Consider the following 22,084-nt stretch of genomic DNA (forward strand, 5'->3'; position numbering starts at 1 on the left):
AGTATCCGTAAGTCTACATACAATGTAGATTTTTTGCCCAGTCAGCATATTAGTAGTATCTCTATCTGAAGGCTGGTGTCATATTAGCATTGATGTACACAGAGTGTTTATAGTCAGATAAGCAGTGAAATTTGCGTAATGACTCAACAATCTTTAGGTAATGATGTTTCCTGGTCCCCCAAAGTCAGTGTTCTCACAACAATCATTCATGTGTGACAGAGAAACAGCATTTCCCATTGAGTCATGTGTCCCTCAATGGTTGTGAAGGCTGGGCGGGACAAAAAACCCAAAACCTGTATGACACTGGGTATAAAGTTGAAAATAAATGCCCAAGGTTACGTGGAAATTATTCATATTTATGAAGGAAAAAGCTCTTGAAAAACCACAAAGTGTTCAGGGTGTCTGGTACATTAAACTTGAAGTAAAAAATATTTGAACAGTTCAAGTCTACCATCAAAAGAGAACAGTAGAGATGTACCACATATGTAGGAGGAGAATGGGGAACCAAACAACATTAGCAAGCAACAGTAGTTATGTGATATTGCTTGAGGTTTTGCATCCATGATAATTAGCCTAATAAACATAAGAAAGTATAATGGCGACCATTTTTCATAGTTTTTATATATTTTATTCAGTTGTGGTAGTTTATATTACAGCAGTCCTAGTAGTGTAGCGTCTGCTTCCAGCAAGGTCGTATCTGTAAACGCTCCTAAGAACCTCGACGTCATCTCCAGATCATTCAGTCGCAGTCGTACTTTGGTCCCTGTTTGGTATTTTCTGGAAAAGACAATTGATGTTTAGGCCATGGCTATTCACCAGGAAAAAATAAAAAACTGTCCTGAATGTAAACATTGAAAAGTTAACAAAACTAACCAAAATAAATAAATCTACTCCACTCTCTACACTTATTCCAGGAAAAGCACATGACAGCATACCAAACAATAATATTAATACATACATAAATATCTCTAGTGAAGAAATCCCCATCTGGTAATAATGCTGCATACAGGTTTACTGTTGCAAATTATTATTATAATTTTGTATTATTTTTACAGAACTCCCCTCAAACTCCACAAGCATTGAGCAAATGCCTTCTGAATGTATTTCTTTTGCCCCTATATTGGTGTGCTTGGATGATTTTGAAACCATATGTATCGGACATAATTCATAAAAAACATACATGCACATAAAACACATCAACATTGGCAATATAACCGTTTGGATTGTTGCAGAGATTGAATAAACAAACAGCACATATACTAATACGGCCATTAAGGAATCCATTATATTACTGTACAAAAGACAGATTGAGTTCATAAGGTTCTACTGACAGTTTTCAGATTTCAAGCACAGAACGGACATAGATGGTAAGGTGAACTATTGTTATTTATTCAGATAACTTTGCCTGGGGCGGCGTTTCAGTATGTATATTCCCTCCTATATTTGGGCTCTGTTGTAACAAGCGTCTCATTTGCCTACATCCTTCATTGACTTGAAGCTAATTATACTCCATGAACACCTCTCCTCCACCAGCCTCCCTTTCATCCCTTTATTGTGGGAAGAGATCATTTCCCACCAAAAGCATGCAATTATTTATTTTTACCTCCCTCGTCCCATAAGGTTCATTTATCGGGGGCCTTCATTTGCTATTATTACACGAACAATCTGTACAATGCGCTGCAATGTAGTGGCTCATTTTCCATGAGGAGACGTCTAATAGGAACAGTCAGGGGTTGTACAGTATATGACAACACTGCAATCGTTATTGAGACATTAAAACCAACCCTAACTGGCATTCACAAACATGATTTAAATACAGAGGTTTCTGCTGTACTCAAGGGGGAGAGACAGGAATGGAATCCTAGTGAGCACATATGACAATGAAGCAAAGTGTTTGGGGGTAAAGTGCAATAGCAATATGAAAACCAACTAAATACTATATAGGTATGTCATTGACTTTATGCTACTGAATTCTAATAAAACAAAAATCTGACGTGTGTGGTGCGACATCAATCTTAATTTTAAGATGAGTTTGACTGAGTTCTAAGCACCTTATTGGATTTAGTCTTCATCTCTGAGTGTACCACTGTTTATTAGCCAATCAGGTCATCAGAATGGTCAGCAGGAGATAAGTGAGCTGGTCTGGTGATGACAGGTCATCACTGAATGTGTCATGTGATGAAAGGAATAGAGGGAGGTAGGTAGGAGGTTAGTAGTTAGAGCAGGTTCCCCAAGGACACCTTTCAAACATTCTCTCACTTTCTACCATACTTACTGTTAGCACCCCTCCCCCCCCAATGGCATTTAAAAAAAATATTCTTTGAGTTTTAGGTATAATGTTCCTTTGAAAAGAATGTTTAGGTAATTTGAAGCAATCTTCAGAGTAAACATATGATTTGTTGCCACCTAAACTATGATATTTTGAGAGTTGATGAAAACACACAAACTTGGATGTCCAACAACTTTGGAATGGGAGAAAGGTTTTAGAAGATACTTTATGAAAGGTTTTTTTTTCCCTTTTGGCAGAAACCAGTCTTTCATCTCCTTACTCAACTTGAAAATATTTGCCTCCAAAATTCAATGATCAAAACAGGGCTTTTTTACTGCAAAACGCAATTCAGGAATATGAATGTCAATTATGCTCACATCTCCCATCAGAATGCAGTCTTTACCCGGAGCTGATCAAAGTGATGCTTAGCGCCTTCCTTTTGATCCACAAACAAGGAATAACATGCAATAGAGTCTACATTAAGGGATTATTCAACACCCTGGAGTCTTACAGCACTTATAAGTTGATCTTACAGAGAGAATGCATATTGCTTTGAAAACATAAATAAAATGAACTTTTGATCTCTTTCCCCCTCTTGTCAGAGCTGTGTATGGAGTAAACCACAATGTATTTGGAACCCTACACTAGAAGTGCTGCTATAGTGTGTATGGCTACAGACAGGGATCCAGCCTCACGGTATCCTCTAACACCATCATCTGCTAAAATCACACACATCACAGGATGTTTTCATTTGTTTTAGAAAACATCTTTTATAGGTGCAAATGCTGATGGATTTATTTTGGTGCAAGAACAGTCTATATGTAAGCAAAGTTATAGAGGGTGGGCTAAATCCAGTCTGTATCCAATAAAAGCATTAATACGTCCACAACACAAACGTTCACATAGCTAACTGCAACATAAACAACCAACGATAATATATGATATAGAAGTTTCATACAACCAACTTCTTACATACATATGTACATCTAGGATGTACCCTCTATTAGTTTCTAAAAACAATCAAACAAAAGAATAAGACCGAGAGAGCGCGCGCCAGGGCTGGCCGGCAAACGAGAGAGAGAGAGCGCCAGGGCTGGCCGGCAAACGAGAGAGAGAGAGAGCGCCAGGGCTGGCCGGCAAACGAGAGAGAGAGAGAGAGAGCCAGGGCTGGCCGTCAAACGAGAGAGAGAGAGAGCGCCAGGGCTGGCCGGCAAACGAGAGAGAGAGAGCCAGGGCTGGCCGTCAAACGAGAGAGAGAGCGCCAGGGCTGGCCGGCAAACGAGAGAGAGAGAGAGCGCCAGGACTGGCCGGCAAACGAGAGAGAGAGAAAGCGCCAGGGCTGGCCGGCAAACGAGAGAGAGAGAGAGCGCCAGGGCTGGCCGTCAAACGAGAGAGAGAGAGCGCCAGGGCTGGCCGTCAAACGAGAGAGAGAGCGCCAGGGCTGGCCGGCAAACGAGAGAGAGCGCCAGGGCTGGCCGGCAAGCGAGAGAGCGCGCCAGGGCTGGCCGGCAAGCGAGAGAGAGCGCCAGGGCTGGCCGGCAAGCGAGAGCGCGCGCCAGCGAGAGAGAGCGCGCGCCAGCGAGAGAGAGAGCGCGTGCCAGCGAGAGAGAGAGCGCGCGCCAGCGAGAGAGAGAGAGAGCGCGCGCCAGCGAGAGAGAGCGAGCGCAAACGAGAGGGAGAGAGCTAACAAGAGAGAGAGAGCGAGCGCGCCAACGAGAGAGAGAGCGTGTGTAAATAGTCAGCATATTTGTTTTTGTAGCAACAGTGGGGGAGTGGGGGGGCGCAGGGGAAATCACCTACAATATCACATTACCAATGTTTTGATCAGCAATTTATGTGCGTAAATAATGATCCCTTGGTTGAGAAAAGGTGTGAAATGCACACTGTACACTGAGAAAGATGGGCAGGTGTTCTAAGCTGTGTGTGGACAGATTTCACAGGCTAAACCTACTTTAAACACAAGTACAAGACTCAAGATTTTTCAGTTCATTCACCTTAGTCCAAGTCAAAAAAGATAAATGCTTGTAAAACATTTTCTAAATCAGAGGACTCTCAGTCTACCTGAGTTTCCAGAAACAGTCTTCTGTAGATTTGTGCACCGAGAAAGAAACAATCAGCCAGTAATGACTTTCCTATAAACTCCGCTTAAAAGAAAATAAGTTTCATGCCAGGCCGTGAAATGGCAGCGTGAGGTAAATGCCTAACAAGTAAAAATTCCAAAAAATGTTGTAACGCCAGCAAAGCATAGAACAATACGGGTGAAAGTTGCTCTGCCGTCTCTGTGTACCTGCAAGGGAGCTTATTTTCAATGAAAAGAACAGGCAATTACATTGTGATACCAATGCCACAGGCGCTAACGGCTGCTCCTTGTAATTTGAACACAAACTCGCAGATACTTTAATCACATCTAATCCAATTTATTAAAAGAAATTCTTAAACAGCCCCGTCGCACCTGCATATAAACATATCCTGAAAATCATCATCTTGAAAGGCATCTGACATGTCGTCAGGTAATGTGAGGGATAAACACTGGCCTTTGTGACAGATGTTCCCTGCAGCTAAAACATTTGTGGACAAGAGATCAATAGAGAAAGGTAGCGGAGAAGCGGAAATGTGGAGAGTACTCACACAGGCTCCCATCATACTGTTCCAGAAGGAAACGCAAATGATAGGTTGCTGTAGGCATGGTAATCATACATAACCCCATCATTATACCCTGGCACCAAAGAACTAATCCTTAACACAACTCAGCCTGTCCTGCATTTAAAGGTGGAAGCTTTAAAGCAGGAGATGTTTTCGTTAATAACCCTGTGGTGCTTAACAACCAATAAATTTGTTGTCCAGTGATTTATTGTACTTGCAGGTAACTACTCGGGAGACTACAGCGTTCAACTGTACACAGGATATAAAAAGTTATAGAGGAACTGAACATAAGGAAGGAAGTTCAAACTAAATCAAGACAAACCTATGTTAATGTGGTTATTCTTTTTTAAGCTACTTAAGTTTTAAATCCTTCTTTTTGGTATGCTTCTACAGTCATAAAAAGTATACCTGTGTGTACATATCGGGACATAATAAACAATCATCTAGTCCTCACCAAGTCCTAAACCTGTATAAATATACACTCAGGTGACAAATAACAGATTTGCAATTATTTATTTAAACACAAAGAAGGCAAGTGTGAAAATGTAAGTGTTGCCTCCATATCAATAAAGAAGGTAATTTGAGCCAGGGGATGCTAATAAAGTGCCCTTCATTACTTGATCATCTGGAAGTGTTACCGCTATATAAAAGCAGAAACCAATGAGAAACAAGATCTGCAATTATCTCAGACATGCAATTGTTGCTGCTCATTAGTTTAGACAGGATCATAAAGTAATTTCTAATCAATTTGAAGTCCATCATTTGATAGTGCGTAAAATTCCCCAAATATTAGACCCTATGAAGCTCTCGGAAATCGTAAAGAACCCAAAAGCTACATCCAGGGATATACAGGCCAGTCAACATGATAAATGTTAAAGGTCTTTACTTCACCATCAGAAAGACTGTATGGCTTAGTGGAACAAGAAAGCCCCTGAACTCCCCAAAATAATAAACTGCAGTATGGCTTAGGTTTGCAAAGTTGCATCTGTGCAAAATACAAGACTTTGGTCTCAAATGTCCAGAGAACAATTTTGCTAAAGTGGAGTTGTCCACACAAGCAGGTCTGCAATTGGATGCCTGGGGGGGAAACAAAGAATCAATGTTTTGAAACGGCCAAGTCAACCTCCAATATCAATTAACTGTTGCAGCATTGTAAGGACAAGGGGACTAAAAGCTCTGTGTTAGCTGTGTATTAGAAACCAGTCTCAGGGGCATAGCCTGGCGAACATACTGTTAGGTACAGGAAAAAACATACTATCAGTTTCCCACACCTCCGAGTCTTCGGGGGCCCTATTTCCTTATTTGAGACAGTTTCACCATTCCTCCTTGGCTGTGCTGCACGTATGGAGATGCAAACTGCTTCATGGCCGACACACAGAATGAGGCCTTCCTCACGCCAAGAAGCTGGGGACTAAAGTGAATGGCCAGCTGGGCCAGTACCATCCGAGGCACGGCTTCCCTTTCCGCCTCTTCTTTTTGCCACCAAGAATGTCAGATCTACGTGAGATCCCTAACTGAAGCTCAATCCCCACTCCAACGGTTAGGCCTTTCTCCTGGATCTGCCCCGGCCTCCTCCCAACCAGCAGTGGCAGAGATACCTCCCAATGCTACTCTTGGCCAATGTGCTCCCAGGGGCGAATAGTCTATGGTCTACCCCTTCACAGACCCACCTTCTAATGCCCCATCCACTTGACCCCTTTTCCTAAAACAAGGAATTTCTCTTCACCCAACCCACCTCTCAGGCCTTGCTCTAGTTACCTTTTGGAGACTCATTTTCCAAGGTCTGTCCTGTTGCTTGCTGTTGACCTGCAGGACAACTTCTCAGCCATGTAATGGGCCTCTTTTGCAGCCTGGCCTCTCTTGATGCCATGTTACTGTTGTGTGCTTTTGTTTTGGCGTTTCTCTCTTATCTCCCTCTGCAGGTGGACACACAAGGAGGCCATCCTTCAAGCTACAGTCCTACACCTCCTGCTGACCAAACAGAACCCCACCCTGAATGCCATCTACAGGCTTGTTTTCATATGCTGAACTGTGTCCTCATATATACATGCTTTATTTATGCATGTTCTCTGTTTTGTTCTACCTTGTTGTTGAAAACCTACTATTCCCACTGCTTTAGGTGCCCCCAGAAAACCAATATTGACTCGCTGCTTCCATTGAGCCCACTTAGGAGAAGGTGCAACCCCCCCCACCCCCGCAACCATAACCACATCCTACCGTTTTTAACTGCCATCCACATACCCCACAGAGCTCAGTGCTCTCAGCTAGCCCCGGATTCTAATGGTATCGGCATTCTCTTTCTACCAGCTTCACCACACCAAACTCCCCCTTTCCCCCCTCACCATGGCCTACACCCCTTCCATTTCCCTCCCTCCCAAGTCTCCATGCCTCTGCTTTTTCCCAACCCACTGGTTTCCTACCTCACAGCTCATATTCTTACTCCCTGAACCTTCACTCCTGACTTTCACATGACTCTCCGTATAGTATCCTTCAATGTGAAGGGAATTAACTCTCCACAAAAGCATGGCAAACATTTTACTTCCCTACAAGCACTACAGGAAGACCTAATCTTCCTACAGGAAACCCATTTTGCCAAACACCTACATCTGGAAATTAAAACTAAGAGGTTCCCCCTTACTTATCATGCATGTAACTACCATCAGAAGAGATGCAGGGTTGCTATCCTTTTTGCCCGTCATCTCAACTTTGAGCTTATAGATGGCAATAGGAGCATAGAGGGTAGGTTCCTGGTCCTGATAGGTAAATTGAACAACTTACTCTGTATTCTTGTGAAGCTCTACGCCCCAAACCAGGACCAGCACAAATTCTTTAAGCAGTGACTCTCTGGAGCTCCCATAAAGCCGTTGTCAGAGGCAACCTTTTGGCATTGGCTTCCTCTGCCAAAAAGAGGAGACTTGCTAAAACTGTCCACCTCACGGCCCCCCTAAAACAACTCGAATCCAAACCCCGTTATTCTTCAACAACTACTCCCTCTCCAAGGTGAGCTTAACTTTCTCTTGTCCCATAGATTGGCAAATAAGCTGAAATAGCTGAATCAGCGTTTCTACAAAAAAGGGCGATAAGGCTAACAAATTGTTGGCCCCTCCCCTCCGTGCCCGCCTCTCGACACACAATCTCCTGGCTGTTAGGGACTCTGGGGGCTGCTTGTTTATGCTCTCCAGACAATTCAAGCTGAATTCAAGTAATACTATTTTAAACTATACAACCTGCTTCGGCCCTCGGCTCGCCTGGAAAGGGCTGGTTCTATAGTGAAGGCTCTGATGCCTGCACGCCCTTCCTAAGCTCTCCTCCGAGCTCAATGCAGCCATCACGACGGATGAGGTCACACAGGTCATAAAGGCTCAGAAGGCTGACAAGGCGCCGGGTCCTGATGGCTTATCAGCGGCCTATTAAAGGAAGTCTGCGACTTTGCTAGCCCCCCGTCTCTGCACCCTCTTTAATTCTGTTCTCAAAGGTTCCCCTTGATCCAAGAAGTAATTGGAAGCCAGGATTTTCCTTATCAACAAAGAGGGGAAAGACGCCCATTGTTGCTCCAGTTACCGCCTGATTTCCCTGCTCAATAATGATGTAAAGCTTTTATGGAAAGATTTTCACCAACAGGCTGAACTCCGTACTCCTCTCACTGGTCCACTATGACCAAGTAGGTTTTATCACTGGTAGACAAGCCAGAAATATTCACATACTGAACACCAGGAAGACTCCATCAATTATTTTATCCTTGGACGCCGAGAAGACCTTTGACAGAACTCCTGGCAGTTCATGTCTCAAACATTACAGCACTTTGGCCTGTCTGGGAACTTCCTTTCCGGTATTCGGGCATTGTATTCTCACCCATCAGCAAGAATTGTGGTCAATGGCTCCCTGTCAGATCTCATCTCCATGGGAAATGGCACCGGCCAGTGTCGCTCCCTCTCCCCATTAATTTTGTCCATATCATAGAGCCTTCCTGGGTGATCGACTTGGGGGGTGTACTTGTTCAGCATCATGGCACATTACAGTAACATCACGGGCGGCTATAAAATTAATATTATGAAATCCAAGGCCCTACTACTTAATCTCCCTACCCATGACTGTCAGGACATTACTACTCAATTTCATTTCCAGAAAAAAAAGAAAAGACTTAAATACCTGGGGGCCTACATCATCTCCTCCTATGAGTCCCTGTATCAGGAAAACTACCTGGCCCTCTTCTCCAAGACCAAATTGGACATTATTTCCTGGCGGACCCTAATCATCTCGTGGTTGGGCAGGATCATTGCCGTTAAAATGACTGTACTCCCCAAACTCCTCTATCTCTTCCAGACTCTCCCTGCTAGGGTTCCTTTTTCTGAACTATCTGCTATTCAAAGGCACCTGGCTAAGTTGTTCTGATGTAACAGGTCTCCCAGTCAGGCTAGCATTATTCAAGAGACCTACCATATGCGGGAGCAAGCGGTTCCCTAACCTCAAAGCTTACTATTGGGTGGCCCACCTTAGTAGCGTGGTGGCTTCCTTTGCTCCCCCCACCTCCCATTCTTGGGCAGATATCGAGGCCGATTATCTCAATTTTCCTTCGGTATCCTATATCTAAGGCTTATTGCAGATTATCAGAGCTGCCCTCATTAGGCAATTTCCCACCTTGTCATTTGTAGCTAGAACCTGGGAGATATGTAAACCCCACCTCTCCATCTCCCCTGTTCCCCTCTCTATCTTGGCCCTATGGCATAATCCTGGTTTGCCCCCCTGGCATGTCTAGATCAGTTTCACAACTATGGGTGGCCTTGAGCATTCGATTCACTTAGGACCTGATGATTTGGAATAGACATGAAAGGGAAAGAAACCTGGGCCCACCCCCTGGAGGAGGACTGCAAGGACACCATCAGATCCAGTGTTGTCTCCAGGTCGTGTTAAAGCTCGTATGGAGAAAAGTACCTTACACAAGTATGATAAGGAAGAAAGTTCCGTTAAGTTTGGGCCCCCTGGTTCTACCTGTAATTTCAGAGCACCTAGTGCCAGTTTAATAATGTCTCAAATAAAAACCCAGACAACCACTGACCTTAACATTGTTATGGCGATAAAATCCACCCCATGTTTCCTTTCACTTCACAAATAAGTTAAAACAATTACAGAAATAAATTCCTCCCTGTCTTATAAGTCTGGGTGCAGCACATGTCTGGAAAATGGGATGATAAGCATGTTGAATTCAAGATTTCAAATACAATAAAAGAAGTAGGCCCATGTAAATCACATAGGAGACACATAGGAGCCCTACTCATATTGCACTATTAACAGTGCACCTGGAGGCAGCCATTTTGTACGTTTATGAAAATGCAGCTATCAATTCACTAGGAACCATTGCCAAAGATTTAGCTCCAGCTCACAAAATGGCTGCCTCCACTGCACACTTTGAGATAACCAGCCATAACAATAAGACATAATTGTTACTCTTCCGGAAAGTCTGGGGAAACTCCCAAATTTTGTGGACTCCCAGAATCCGTTTCTCTTTCTTGTGAAGTGGGAGATTTGCACCATCAAGAAGTAGTGAGCAGGGCCTGATGATGCCAATCGTATCATTATAGCCCCACCCCGCTGCGCAGTGATGTGAATTGTGTCATTACGCAGTAAGGACGGGCTGTGGTGATAGGCAAGTTTGCAGTAAGATAAAAATGATTTAGATGGACTTTTCCAGTTCAGCCATATAGAACAGGCCTATGTGTGATTATTGTGTTAACCAAATAGAGAACTAAAGAGCTTTTTACATTTATTCCCTATAGAAAAGAGCAACTTTGAAAATAAATTATTCTTTCATCACTGAGGTAAAATATATACATTGTACAAAAAATATTTTATTATTACTGTTAATTTATAAGAATCCCACCCTTTCCTAGTCGATATCCACCCTGAATAAAGGAAAGACATTGACCAAATCTATTATTTGTCCTTGTTTAGACCGGAATGTAACAGTTGAGACTTTGCTATCTCATGGGACCGAGCAGTTGCCAAAACAGGCATCTTACTGCATTTACAATGGTCATGATCTAGTGGGCTAAAATAGCCAAGGTAACCCATTAAAAAGCAATCCAAAGAGCATAACCCATTGTATGTGTGAGCATGACTCCCTTTCTCACCATCTCCCAAGGTGGCTCCAGACTTTCCCACAGTATCGTGTTGCTGGCACAAAACACACGCACGCAGCCAGCCAGCCTAGGTGATAATTCACTCTAACTTAAACCACTTTTTTTTTCTCTCTTTCTTCAAACTTCTCCAAACAAGGTATTATCTGCATTTGAAATAGTGGCTGAAATTCTACCGCCTCTCCTGAGAAAAGAACAGGGTGGTTTAATTTATCTCACAAAGGATTCTTGAGATGTATTGACAGTGCAAGCAATCCACAGGCCTCTCAAGGGTGGAAGGGATTGTTAGTGAAGTTTTCTCACAGAAAAATAAAACGGAGGGAAAGTGGCGCATATGAAACTTAGCTGGGCGACATACATACTATCAAAACAGACTGACACCCGACAACAACAACGGGATACAGTGCAGAGGACAAAGCTGGACTTTCATGGGTAATCAAAACGAAAAAAACACAAACAAAACATGTCCTATTAAGAAGCAATACATTCTCTACTGCACATTGGGCTCCCATATGTCCCAGATAACCAAGTACAGTCTAGACTGGGAGCAGCGTCTGCACTTGATGATGCTATCTGCTTGGGTCACATGCCTGAAAATATCAGGATGGCTTTATGGACAATCTACGAGTCAGGCAACATATATTATGGGACCTTACATACAATTAACCAAGTAGTCATTATCCAGCTGTTAAACGCCCAGCAGTCAGAAATAACACATTTAGGGAATCAGCATTAGTGGATCATCCCAGGAGATAATTTACTTAATATTATATTGTGGAATTATATCATAAGTTTTTAAAAACAAACTAAGATAGTATTTCATTGTGATGTATTCAATGATTTGGAGAATGGCAATACCCATTACCAGATAAAACTCGTAGTCTATTATAGCAGTGTACTACAATAAGATTGGTGACTTTTTCCTTACCTGTGTACTATAAAGTTGTGATTCAGCTACAGTAGTCTCCAACAGCACGGAATCACAGGCATGAGAGAAACATGATTTATAGGGCATTAAATACATTTACATGTGCAAACTGGGAGAAGTTGCACACACAAAAGCAGTCCTACTCTCCCTTTATTTCCTTGATCTGTCAAAACATACACAGAAGCAACAGAAACGTTTGACAATCATACAACTCTAAACTTAGACAACGAATTAAAGATGCACTAGCAGCTCCTATCCAGAGCTCTGTGGGCTGTTCCATGAAGTGGAGGCTTCATAGTTTTTTTCACAACCCCGCCAAAATCTGGGGGTCCTCCAGCTCTCATCCCCCTCTGCAGCCATTTAAAAGCTGTGAACAAAATAAAGATTTATGAGGTCCTATACTACAGAAACTGCAGAGTCCTGGTAAAAACATCTTTTTGCAGTCAGTTCCTGGGGCTTGTCTGAGGGGAAGTAACAGGTCAGTGGAAGTGGGAGTGCTGCAATAAACAAACACTAGAGCACAAACCAGTAGAAATGACAAATTAAAGGTAAAATTAAAACACCATTCCATGTGTTATGTGTAGAAATCCAATGAAGACCACTGGATTAGGCTGGAGATAGCTGGAGCGGTCACATCAATTGGCCTCCACAGCAAAGGGTTACGCATGTAAGAGAGGAGGGAGGAAATTATCACCCCTCCTAGAAATGATGTAGTAACCTGCAGACACACAGAAGTTGTCATCATGGAGCACTTTTTCTAAATAAGAAAGGTCACCAGCTGATTTATGGCTATGCCACTCTCGGTCCTCAACAGGATCACTGGCCATGGTCTGTTTTTACCAGCACATGACAAACCGAAAACAATTTCCTAACAGTGGAAGACATTTCTGGAATCACCCAATGCACAGACACTAGTTTACACCCACTGGTGGTTACTGTTCTGTACAAAAAGTTACCTGCCTATCCTCTGTTGAAAATACCAGAAGTAGCACAGAAGCCTGTGTCTTATACAACAGGTAGTGAATATCCTTGGCAATGTGCACCTAAAAAGGTAAGACAGGATCCCTCCAGTACATAAATATCAGTTCTTCTTGAAGATGAAACAAGCCCAGCACAACGATGCCATTGCACTAATTTTAGCTCTATTATAATAGTTATGGAGTAAGATGGAAGCAAGTAAAAAAAACAAAAAAAACAAGTGTAACTTAGGCCTCATAACACAGAATGGATGGAGGCGGCAACAACGCCATACTCCACATTCCCACCCAAGCCGTCCGGTCCACATCAAAGTCCTGCGAGCAATGCTAAGAAAAGCTGTTTGTTTTGGGTGCCAAAAAACTTAGGATAGTTCGGTCTGAAGTAGGATCATGAAGTGAAACACTTTCATCAACTGCCTTTGATCCTATTTGTACCACAGATACTTCCTTCTGCCTATTAGAGAAGTGTGTAACCAGAAGAGTTGTCAGCTTTAGGTAAAATACATTATAAAACAGGAGAAGAAAAGTACTTGTCACCAACATCAAACATAACCGTATGCAACCAAATGTGGCAAAATAAAAACAATATTGATCACATCTACCTGTAAAGAAGACACTCTTTCCCCATCTAACAGAATGGTAATAATCAACTAGAAATGTCACTGTATATGACGTGGAGGTAAATAGAAGACAAGATCTATGACCAAATGCTGAGTACAGCAATGCTGAGTACAGCTGTGTTGCACTTGGGGATGGCAAGACCACAACTCACTGTTAGTTGGAGGACAGTAACTTAAGCTGTTTAGCTGGATGTCAGTTCAAGAGGGATATATAAAGGCATCAGTGCCTAACAAATGCTTAACAAGTTTTTGGGGGTGAGCCCCCAGTTTTGACAGGCAGGTTATTATCTCCCAAAATGTAATCTTAACATTCTCTGTGGAGCGCAAATTCTTCTCTCTCTGATACATACATATAACATATTTTGCATGTGTGTCTGTATATTGCAGCAAATGTCAGAAATGCAACTTCTGTTGATATTATCCTGTCAACTTTAGACCACTTCTGCCATTAGCATTAAACTACTCATATAATATAAGCATCCATATCTCTCCCCTGCTGTTCATTTCAAACCATCCTCCCTTTTCATTTAATTTGCCCCCATAGCCCTGGCCTGTAAACCCCCCCTTCCCACGCCACATAGTGACGAGTATTTGCAAACATCATTTTCTGGTTGTAAACAATTGTTTAACGGCTGAAAGGAAACCTCGCCACAACATAACGACAAAGCAACAAATCTTACTTTCTAAATAGCATTTTTGGTCTATTTACCATATAAAGACTGCTACACATTACACATTGACATCGGGTCACCCTGCTTGTTTGATTATAAATATTGCTTTGTTTTTTTATACTATAACTATTGTTTTCCACACTGTTTATACCCTAGAAGGTATATGACCAAATGCAATTCCCTACCTTGGACATTTTATGTCAACGTTACAGGTAACAAAACTTCAGGGTCTTATTAGTTTTGTGTTTGTTTCACAGACCCTACGTCACAGACTGGGAGTCTGAACTCCGGTACATTGTACAAGACATTCTGGCCACATGAGGTAATATATGGACTGCAATGGTGACCCTTAAAAGAAATCTATGGACTTGCATTTGACAAGATGACTCAAAGCATAACCAAAGCAGGCAACACGATTTATTAAAAGTATAATGAGCATTCAATGGAGTGCAACACACTGATTTAGACTCCAGGTGTCAGTGTTGTAATTATGGTCTATAATAATAACCATGTGACCAAGGGCTAAACCTGCCATGTCCAATACTGGAAACAATGACTCCTACTGAAGCACGAGGACAGGTACTTTAGAAATGTGTTGATACTGTAAGTTTTAAATAAAGCACAGCATACCTGTGGTGACACTTAGTTTCAATATGAGAATTGCCCTACAATATAAGGACACGTGACAAATAGAGGGGTTAGAACTATGCCTATACACAAGGTACCTTGTTTTCTACAGAGGACAAGAACGTGTTCATAGTATGTTTTGTCATATGTCTCCCAGATGTTCCCATATGTGTTCCCCTCCATGTACTATTACTGTGTTATAGTGCAAATGCTTACTTGTTCCTATGAGCTTTGCTGGTGAACATCATTAAATACATATATTGTTTTTATTCAGACATTTGCCCGGGTGTGCAGTTAGTACCCAAATAACATAGATGAAGAAGGGTGCAGAATAAGCATGGAGGTGCTGAAGCAGCTCCTGGGCAGTGGCGGACCAACCATTGGTGCTGCAGGTGCGGTGTACCAGGGCCCATGGAGATAATGGGGCCAGCTGCATGGGGAACTAGCGAGCTGTGGGCCCCAGTTCCCTCCTCCCCGCTTCCCTGCATCGGGCCCATGGAGATAATGGGGCCGGCTGCATGGGGAACTAGCGAGCTGTGGGCCCCAGTTCCCTCCTCCCCGCTTCCCTGCATCGGGCCCATGGAGATAATGGGGCCGGCTGCATGGGGGACTAGCGAGCTGTGGGCCCCAGTTCCCTCCTCCCTGCACCGGGGCCCATGGAGAGAATGGGGCCGGCTGCATGGGGTACTAGCGAGCTGTGGGCACCAGTTCCCTCCTCCCCGCTTCCCTGTACCAGGGCCCACAGCTCACTAGTTCTGCCTCTGCTCCTGGGTGAGTATGAGGGCACCCCCTGTAGGTTGGCACGGGTAATGCAGCCAGTAGGAGACTCAATATTGTCTCAATATGATTCAGAGGCACATTAAATACAAATACATAAAAATACTTATTCTGAGCAGAAGGGAGTACACAATGACTGTGTAGTATATTACATTGCAATATAGAGTTTAAACTTTAAAAGTCTCCGTATATAGTGTGAGCCAGGTTCTCTTTCTATCCAGTAACAAAACACTATGTGGAGAAGCCAGAGGACTCCACGTTCTATCACACACACAAACAAAACGACAAGCAAGCTGTCTCCGTGCTGTGAGAGGCCAGAATGTGCCCCGGCCAGCTTTACCCCCCTTTAGATCTCATTTCAGCAGATTATCTTGTACTTGCACAAGAGACGGCAACTGTAGGCAAGATGTTGTTAAGTGCACACAGAAGTAGTCATGATTGCCCGCACATCATCACTATTGATCAGAGGAAGCGTGGAATTCAGTCCTTTGAAATCCTAACAAAAGCACTGGGTCACTTAGGAAGAAGCCAAGTGGCGGCAACTGATGAGTGCAGCTTAGGCAGCGCTATTTATGCAAGTATTACAAGGAAAATCTTCACCTGATGTAAATGTGCAACCAGCTGCAACAGATTCACTTCTAATAAAGTTTATGGTATTTCACACACTGTCACCTGACGTGGCTAGGTGTGATAGTGGTCACAATGGAACGAATATTCTTCAGACCACAGATCAATCGACTAGGAGCTAGTGACATCACTGTGTCATAAAGTTGAATCCACAAAGAGGCACCAAGTACCTCATGCCTCGGTGATCGCTGTTTCCTAGTGAACTGGTAATCTGCACTCACATGAACACTGGTTCAGCCCACCAGAAGGCTGACTTAACTATCCATTTTTGTAGTATACTACTTATATACTATTTAATACTTCAAGGCATAAGTACTAACAAAAAATAAACCAAACTATGACAACACACAAAATGGATTACACATAATACAATAACTTTCTGATTATATGGTCTACTTCATTTACGACTAAGAAGAACACAGAACTCCAGACACATTCCAACGCTCCTTAAAATGTATTTATAATCAGATTTAATAATTTCTACTGGATCTTCCTGCACAACAATTATCTATAATAAGATTAATCTCCAGTGGAACTTTTAAATTCTCACAATTTAGCTGCCGGCTGTGACATTGAAATTACAAAGCTTCACAGACAACGCAATTGTTTGCCCTTGGTGTTTAATGTATTCTTTCCATTAAATGATTAACCCTAACCAATACGATTCAGATGATATTGGTACTGTACAGTGTATACAGGTTACATATCCCCTAAATCAGGCCTGTCCAACCTGTGGCTCTCTAGATGTTGTGAAACTACAAGTCCCAGCATGCCCTTACAGCTATCATCTGGTTATCTACTGGCAAAGCATGCTGGGACTTGTAGTTTCTCAACACATGGAGAGCCACAAGGCCTGTACTAGATGGTATTACATATGGAAAATTGTTAGCCTTTCTGAATTTCATTCCTCAGGAGTCTAATTCCCAACCATCTGTGCGGAATTTGTACGTTCTCCTCATGTTTGTGTGGGTTAATTGGCTGCTGACTAACATGGACCCTAATGTGTGCGTAGGGAATTTAGACTGTAAGATTCAACAGGGCAGGGCTGACTTGAATGACAAATATTCTCTGTACAGCGTTGCATAATATGCTATGTAAATATGATAATAAATCATCAAATCCCTGCACCCAGGTGATTGACCATCACAAATATTCCTCACCATGGCCTTATCTGTGTGGAGTTTGTATGTTCTCCCTGTGTTTACGTGGGTTTCCTCCAGGTGCTCCGGTTTCCTCCCACACTCCAAAAACATACTAGTAGGTTAATTGGCTGCTATCAATATTGACCCTAGTCTCTCTCTCTTGTGTATGTTAGGGAATTTAGACTGTAAGCCCCAATGGGGCAGGGACTGATGTGAATGAGTTCTCTGTACAGCGCTGCAGAATCAGTGGCGCTATATAAATAAATGGTGATGATGATGATCAATATCATTCAGTAAATCGTAACAAGTGTACAGTTGTGAACAGAGTTGCCGAACGTACACTATATACAAAGCCCTACTTACATTAATTTAGCACACATTGTGTACTGAGTTACGACCTTTTGAAACGATGGTTAGGACAGATGAAAAGCACAGATCGAACGGTAAATTGTGTAAAATGAGTATAATGTGCTTGCATGCTGATCGGGACTTTCAGTTGTTGATAAAATAGTTAACGCTATGACATCAGGATACATTTTCTGTAGTGTTTACCTAGTTTTACATTCACATCCTGGCTTCATGCAGCTTTCAAATGGTTAAAGTATACCTGACACCTACACACAGACAGTAAATGCATCTGGCACAAATAACCAGTGATATTACAGAGGCACTAATTCTGTGTGTGTATACGTGTGACTTTGTCCACTTATAGACAAGGTATATGTTCACTAACATAGGAGGAATTATACTGCAAGCAGGTCCTCTTATATCGTTCTGCTAATCTGTATTTACTAACATGACTTAGCCATGTTTGTCATACTGCTCGCTGTAATCATCCTTATGTTCCAAGGGAACATTGCCCCTAGTGGACAAATGAACATACAAATAGTAGAATAGTTTTGCTTTCCCATACAATATATTTTAAACCCAGAAACCTACAGACATGTGAGTAACCTTTTATCCAGGAGTAACAGCCCTCTAACTTAAACATAAGCTGAAACGTGTGAGAAAATAATCTGCAATATGCTGCGTATACAGATAGGGGAGACGCGCTGCTTCCTCTACTGTGCGGCTATGGGACCCGCACTCAAGGGAGCCGAGCCCATTCTTTCCAACACTTTAATCTACTGGTGGGAAAATGCTGCTGGCAGTGAACGGATATCTCAAGGGGACTGGAGCTATTGGAAGCAAAGATAACATCTTAAAAAGTAACCAGGAAATCAGACAAGAGTTACCACATTGTGTTCACATAGCACACCGAACTGCAGGGACAATGAGACACAACCGTGCTGCACTCTACCTACTAGAACACTTCTTACTTATAATCTCTGTTGCTTAATTCACTATCAAATGAAGACTTCAGGCTGATTGTTCTCTTCCTCCAGGTCACTGGTGTGCAGAGGAGAGACATAGCACAACAACAGAGGGAGGTCAAAGGTGGAAACACCTACACTATATGGTCTTGTGCTTGCTATGGAGAGCAAAAAATGTGCCCTATTAGTTCTTGTACTGTCTTAGATGGAGCCTTATGCACACACATTCAAAAGTGCATTCAGTGATGTCTGACAAATACTGTTCAATTTGTGTAGGTAATGTCAGTTTTTCTGAGTGACTTTAAACCACTGAAATAAGCAACAACCAAGTCATGTTGAAGTAACAGTCCCAGTATGCTTTGCCAATAGACAGTCAGTCAATGGCTGACAAGGTATGCTGGGACTTGTAGTTTCACAACACCTAGAGAGTCGCAGGTTGGCCTGGCCTGTTCTAGAATATGCATTAGATGGGAATTAATGGTCCTGGTTCTGGCTAATGAGAACCAAGCATAGGAGCTAAACTCAAGGCTAATAAAGAAGTAGTAGAAGAGTAAATTGCACCTATGTATTTTTATTAAAAATACAAGGTAGTTTACATTATATACATTGACAGTGTACTAATACATTCACTAAAAGCCGTACCTGTCCTGGTGAGCACTAAACCATAGAAGAGGTTAAACTATAACACTCCACGTGCCTGAAATACGAAGTAAGCCGTAACAATGAAAATCAGTGAGGCGGACTATCAATTACTCATACAGTAGAGTTTGTTTCCTCCGGAGCCTTCTCTAGTTACCACAAACAATGGTTTCACTGTTCTTTCATACTCTTACTGTACAGGTGCAGCCCGTACTGAACCCAGAGAACGTGTCAATGTGATTCCCAAAGAAACGAGAACAACAAAATACCAAATATAGGACCCAATGAGTAACATGACTAAGTAGAGGTCAGTTGTTTACCCGACAGGCTCATAAAGGGGCTTTTCAGGCCAATGGCCTCAGTAAGAACAAGAGACACTGGGAGGACCCTGCCTCCACTTGTCAACAGCTGGGTAAACCAGGGGGCACAAATGAGCTCGGCTGCTAATCCCAGACTCAAGAGTTTCCTTTACTTCATCATCAATTTTCATAGTGGTGCCAGGACTGTACTGTAACAACCAAACATATTATGGGGAGCACAGAGAGTAACTTAATCCCTGGAACTCATGTCCAGATACTCATGTAACTTGTGGATGCCACGTATACAGCAATGTATATATACATTTGTTTTATCACCTGCTAAACCAAACGTCTTTCCCCAAACCCATTTATATTCCTTGTAAAGACTCTCACTTGCTTTCACAGATTTCAAAGGAAAATGGAAATAAGAGAGGTATGCAATTGTCACTTTACGTAAAATTAAAACATTTTAGAATGGACCTGTCACTGAGGAGAAGGGTACATTAAATATATTCATTTAATGCTATATGCACAGGTCCACTATAAAATGTGTATGTCTTATTATGTGCCCTGTTCATCCATCTAGATCATACTAGATTGGACATTAGTTAAATTGTTAGTTAGAGGCTATGTATTTATTCTGCTATCATATGGCTAAAAAACAGCACTTCTCAAGTTCTCTGTAGTACTAATTATAAATGGTTTTGCAGATATCTGCACCGTGGTTGCAATAATGTAAAAAGCAACAGTATTGTTCAATCTCCAGCTCAAAAGAAACTTTAATATATGGTTATTTTACCACCACAAGGCATAAAGAAATCCTCTAATTTTTTAATTAACTTTTCAATTGGGGGCAACGAATATTTAAAAAATGAATATAGTAAGTGATTTCTTAATAGGAGTAGTTATTAAAATCTATGACTTAACAGATCCACTGTAAGCTCTCTCTATAAACAGCACACATACAATATATGCATTTTGTTTAAAACTACTCAGTGCACCCTAGTAAATGAAAGTGGGTTTTTTTTCCAGACAAACCAGGCAAAAAATATAAAAAAACATTGATACAATTCCAGAAAATAACCACAAGTGGAAAGGTATAAAAAATGTGTACTTTTGAAACCAAGGTCCACAACATTTACTGAAAAGTACCTGACCCAATTATTGTTATCAACACAATCACTTAGCACTTTTTTTTTTACACATTCTTCGTTTGTTTGGTTCTTGTCCTCACGATTGGGGTTTGGGTATAGACCCTTATGAGAGGGACTCTCTCCTCTAGTTGTCAGAGACTTCCTCATTATGGGGGGAGCTGAAGATTCAGCCTCCCAGGGGAAGCCACGGCCTAACTCGTAGTGAAGGGGACTGCTCGAACCTTTCCCTTTAGGGAAAGGTCCAAAAGCCCAAACCCCCAGCACAGGCTTTGGGCACTGCATTAGGTGATTTTGAGCACCTCACCTTAGGCTTCCATAAAACAATTTGTTTTAAAAAGAAAGATGAGGTGGTTTCAGTACACAGTTAAAAACTGTTAGTCAGCTGCTCCAGCTCTCTAGCCCTGCTTCTGTTCTAGTTGGAAGGAGAGGTACAGAGTCCCAGGAAAGCAAGCCTTGTTGGGCTCTCTATGAAGGGGCAAGGGGTGATGGCATGCGTAGGGGAGATGCTCCAGATTTATTTCACATAAGATATTGTGAATGAGCATAAACTACTTAAAGCGCATCTATCCCTTAAAGACCCCCTCTGCTGCTATAACAGCCTCCACTCTTCTGGGAAGGTTGTCCACTAGATTTCGCAACCATTCAGCCACAGAAGCATTATTGACGTGGGACACTGATGTTGGGGCGTTCCAATTCATTCCAAAGGTGTTGAATGGGGTTGAGGTCAGAACCCTGTGCAGGCCAATCAAGTTCTATCCAATAATTCCTTCATGTCCTCCCCATATACTAATTTTAATCTAATTCATGGGTCCTTTCCACCCTCTCAGAACACAGCAGTATATTAGAGAGTGGAGCAGTGGTGGGGTCAGGTCTGATGACAGCAGTCATTGGGGGATGGTCAGCTCTGTAAGAAACGGCAGTGAGCAGACAAAAAGGACATGGAAACAGAATTAAGTTTTACTTATACCTTGTACAAATGGATAAGAAAACTATGGCTAGCAAATACACACCACTGTACTAGCACAAATAAGGAAATAAAAGGTTTTGAGGCTAGAGAACATTTCCTTTACCAACCACCGGAGGAGAAAAACAGATCAGTGTATTTAACAGTGACCTAGCAGTGTCTGAAAGTGGCAGCGTGTACCAGGCCCCCAAGAGGGCGGCACTTGAATGTTGGCGAGGAGAGGGCGCAATATACCCTCCTTTCAGGCAACAAAATTTCTTTTAACCCAGATCTTTGTAAAATACAGCAGTGTCTTTCTAG

The 22,084-nt window shown here is 42.3% G+C and overlaps 1 protein-coding gene across 1 annotated transcript in view; it reads right to left on the minus strand.

The window, feature by feature from the left end:
• Positions 1-509: 509 nt before the first annotated feature.
• Positions 510-22,084, minus strand: part of TPD52 (tumor protein D52) — a 108,999-nt gene continuing 87,424 nt past the window's right edge. Inside the window, exon 7 of the mRNA XM_075213698.1 lies at positions 510-777. Coding sequence (XP_075069799.1) covers positions 651-777 — 127 coding nt within the window. The 3' untranslated portion in view covers positions 510-650. The remainder of the gene's footprint in view (positions 778-22,084) is intronic.

This window comes from Mixophyes fleayi, chromosome 5 (assembly GCF_038048845.1).
Source record: "Mixophyes fleayi isolate aMixFle1 chromosome 5, aMixFle1.hap1, whole genome shotgun sequence".
Lineage (NCBI taxonomy): Eukaryota > Metazoa > Chordata > Amphibia > Anura > Limnodynastidae > Mixophyes > Mixophyes fleayi.